Raw genomic sequence first — 4,007 nt, forward strand, 5'->3', positions numbered from 1 at the left:
GTTGGCATGGCTATTAAAACACCTACGCGACAGTTGTGCATCTGGGATGGCTGTGTCTCAGGAGGTAGAGCCGCCGTCTAATGATCTCAAGGTTGGCAGATCGGCGGTTCGAGCCCCGGCTGGCCACATGTCGAAGTGTCCTTGGGCAAGACACTGAACCCCAAATTGCTCCCAGGGAGCGGGCCGGCGCGTTGCATGGTAGCTTGCCGCCATTGGTGTGTGAATGTGTGTGTGAATGGGTGAATGAGAGGCCGTTGTAAAGCGCTTTGGATAAAGACGTTATATAAGTACAGTCCATTTACCATTTACCAAATGCAAGAGAGAAAAACATTTGAAACCAGCATAATGACTCATTATTGACATTTCGTATCGATTCAGTACATTTCCTGGTCCTGCTGTTGGCTGAGAGATGGATGTTGGTGTGATTGGCTGAGAGGTGGATGTAGGTGTGACTGACTGTCCCACATCACTGTCTCCACTGATGAACCATGCATGAGGGTGCAGCTGTCTCCCTCTCTCTCTCTCTCTCTCTCTCTCTCTCTCTCTCTCTCTCTCTCTCTCTCTCTCTCTCTCTCTCTCTCTCTCTCTCTCGCTGTGTCTCTCTCTGTGTGTGTCTCTCTCCCCGTGTCTCCAACCATGATGTGTCTCTGTGTCTCTCTCTCTCTCCTGTGCATGAGGAGAAGTGATGTTGCCTCTCTCTCTCTCTCTTTCCCTCTTTCCAAAGAATTTGCTAAGCAAAAGAGTGTCCACATCCCCTTCCACAGAATAAACAACTGTCACAGAATAAAACAAAACCTCCCGGAAGAAGAAGAGACGACTTGATGACTACTATTTTCCTGTTTTCCTGTTTTCCTGTTTTCCTGTTTTCCGTTCACGCCCTCGCTCGTTCCTTTCATCTGTGTTCCATCGTGACAAACGTTGCAACTTTTCGCTATATGACCTGTAATTAACGTGTTATATTATTTTGTGTGTGATCTCGTAAAACGTTTCTCTTGACATCTTGCTCTGTCTGATTGGAGTTCATTGGAGGCATTGACACATTGAGAGAGAGTATATCCCCCCCCACCCCTTTGTAAACACAGACTGGAGTAAAACACCTCTGAGTGCTTTACTCACAGCAGACCCCTCCCCTGTGTGTTTTTATAAAGTCATGAAGGGCACCAACCCTCACAAGTCGGCCATTATCCCCCTGCTCCCACAGAGGACCAGACTGTGTTCACCCCTCATCTGTCTCTCTTTCCACTCTCTCCTCCTCTCCCCTCTCACTCTCTGCTCCTCTCCCCTCTCACTCTCTCCTCTCACTCTCTCCTCTCCCCTCTTACTCTCTCCTCTCACTCTCTCACTCTCTCCTCCTCTCCCCTCTCACTCTCTCCTCCTCTCCCCTCTCACTCTCCCCTCCTCTCCCCTCTCACTCTCTCCTCCTCTCCCTCTCTCCTCTCCCCTCTCACTCTCTCCTCCTCTCCCCTCTCACTCTCTCCTCCTCTCCCTCTCTCCTCTCCCCTCTCACTCTCTCCTCCTCTCCCCTCTCACTCTCTCCTCTCCCTCTCTCCTCTCCCCTCTCACTCTCTCCTCCTCTCCCCTCTCACTCTCTCCTCCTCTCCCTCTCCTCCTCTCCCCTCTCACTCTCTCCTCACTCTCCTCCTCTCCTCTCTCCTCTCCACTCTCACTCTCCTCCTCTCCCCTCACACTCTCTCCTCCTCTCCCCTCTCACTCTGTCCCCTCAAGAGTTAAAGGCTTCAGTCCCCCCCCAGCCTCTCCTGGTATGCAGCAGTGTGTCTCATTACTATGGTATTCTGCAGTATTTGGCTACTAGAGCCGTAGGGAAACGGAGATTGGTCACAATTCCTCAGCCAGTTTTTTTCTCTCTTAGGGTTCTCTTAGGAAATAACACACACACACACACACACACACACACACACACACACAGTCCCACAGCTTGTCAGCACCGTCACCACAAGATAATAGAGAGACCTCTCATCACTATCACTGCATCTCCTGTTTCTCCGTCTGTGTGGTGACTGGAGTTACTATAGTATGACGCTGTCTTCTACTGTAAAGTGATCTGGGTTTCCGACTTCTACTGCCCCGCTTGTACTGTTTCTCTGTTTCTCCAGTGTCTATATTAAATGATATCTATCACGGAGACTGCCAATGGCCCCGGGCCTGAGCTAGATTACTCTTCCTGCTACGACTGGTGGATTGATGATTCACTTGCTTAGTCAAATGTATTGATTGTAAGTCGCTTTGGAATAAGGCGTCTGCTAAATGCCAAAAATTTAAATGTAAATGCTGTCAAGATCATTAACAGCCTCTGTGTTTGTGTGTGTGTGTGTGTCTGTGTCTGTGTGTGTGTGTCTGTGTGTGTGTGTCTGTGTCTCTGTGTGTGTGTGTGTGTGTGTGTATGTCTGTGTCTCCTCCACGGCCCACAGGTGACGTATCTAGGCAAGGTGACCATCTCGGGGACCCAGTTCCTGTCAGGCTGCACAGAGTCGGCGGTGGTGGGTCTGTGGGAGCGCCGCGCCACCTCCCCCAACGACGACCTCCTCCTCCTCCCCTCCTCCACCTCCACGGGCTCCCTCCTGGAGATCCGCCCCTTCCAGGTGCGCCTGCACCACCTGGACGGGCGCGGCGAAGCCTCCGTCACCATGGACACCTACCAGGTAGCCCGCATCGCCTACTGCACGGCCGATCACCACGTCAGCCCCAACGTGTTCGCCTGGATCTACCGGGAGATCAACGACGACCTGACCTTCCAGATGGACTGCCACGTGGTGGAGTGCGAGAGCAAGCTGGAGGCCAAGCGGCTGGCGCACTCCATGATGGAGGCCTTCCGGAAGACCTTCCACAGCATGCGCAGCGACGGACGCATCCACAAGAGCAGCTCCTCGGACGAGTTCGCCGACGACTCGACCCCCGACGACGGCTGAGCGACCCGGCCAGGGTCGTGACCCCCCTCCCCCCCGTAGGGAGGTGTGGCGACACAGGGGGGCAAACCAGAGCGCTCTCTCTTTGTGTTGTCACTCTCTCTCTCTCTCTCTCTCTCTGGTACCACCGACATGAAATAAAAACAACAAACTGACCCACACAGACCCACGACAACCGCCCGCCCGCCAACGAACAAACGAAAGGATGATGAGGTAGTTTTTTTGTTTTTGTTTTTTTTAAAAGGGAAAATGGAGGACAATGAAATCACAAGAGACCGTTACATTTTACAGGGAAGCAAAGTGCTGCCACCGCCGACCTCTTCGGAAATGGAGCCTCGAAACATCTTGTACGGCCGTTTGAAGATCTGCCTGTAAGAGATTGAATAAGTGTTAGTCACAGTCCCATTCTACGCTGCTGTCTGTCTCCTGCGATATGCAGGGGAGACTCCGCCTCTTTATAAGTCAAGATACTTGCGATGCCACCGTGATACTTACCCCCCCCCCGCCCCAGTCGGAAACCCAGACCACTTCATAGTGTCTGGCTTAAAACAACAACAGGACTATGGAGTCATGGATTTATGCCTGTAGCATTGTTTAGTGTGTTTACAAAACAAGCTTCGACTTGAATATCTGTGTATTAGGCAGCCAGTAGTAGGAGGTCTTGACATTTTAATTAGGCAATGAGAGCATTCACCCTTGACCACATTTTGATTCCTATTTTTGAGTACTGATATACCAAAAGTGAGTCTTCTAGCTGTGTCTTTGCCTGTCGACTATGTGCCTCACCTTTCACCAGGCTGGTCTCTCCCTCCCACAGTCCAAAACACGTGTGTGTGTGTGTGTGTGTGTGTGTGTGTGTGTGTGTGTGTGTGTGTATGGTATCATGTACTGTGAGAGAGAGAGGGGGGAGAGAGACCGGGACCTGCAATGGCCTAGTAATCAAACCGGAAGTGTTAAACTTTCTCGCAGCATCCATTTAGGACGCTTTCGCAGGACTGTTATAATTGAACCCAAAACAGTACTGTGACCATTTGCCAAATTGTATTATTTTTTCTGTAAAAAGGGTAAGAGTGAATGTTAGAG

General features: G+C 51.1%; 1 protein-coding gene across 1 annotated transcript in view; it reads left to right on the plus strand.

The window, feature by feature from the left end:
• Window positions 1-2,927, plus strand: part of pid1 (phosphotyrosine interaction domain containing 1) — a gene marked incomplete at both ends in the record, with an annotated part of 32,693 nt that extends 29,766 nt beyond the window's left edge. Inside the window, one exon of the mRNA XM_080547207.1 lies at window positions 2,430-2,927. Coding sequence (XP_080403333.1) covers window positions 2,430-2,927 — 498 coding nt within the window. The remainder of the gene's footprint in view (window positions 1-2,429) is intronic.
• Window positions 2,928-4,007: the final 1,080 nt, after the last annotated feature.

This window comes from Nansenia antarctica (genome assembly GCF_963989245.1).
Source record: "Nansenia antarctica genome assembly, chromosome: 17".
Lineage (NCBI taxonomy): Eukaryota > Metazoa > Chordata > Actinopteri > Argentiniformes > Microstomatidae > Nansenia > Nansenia antarctica.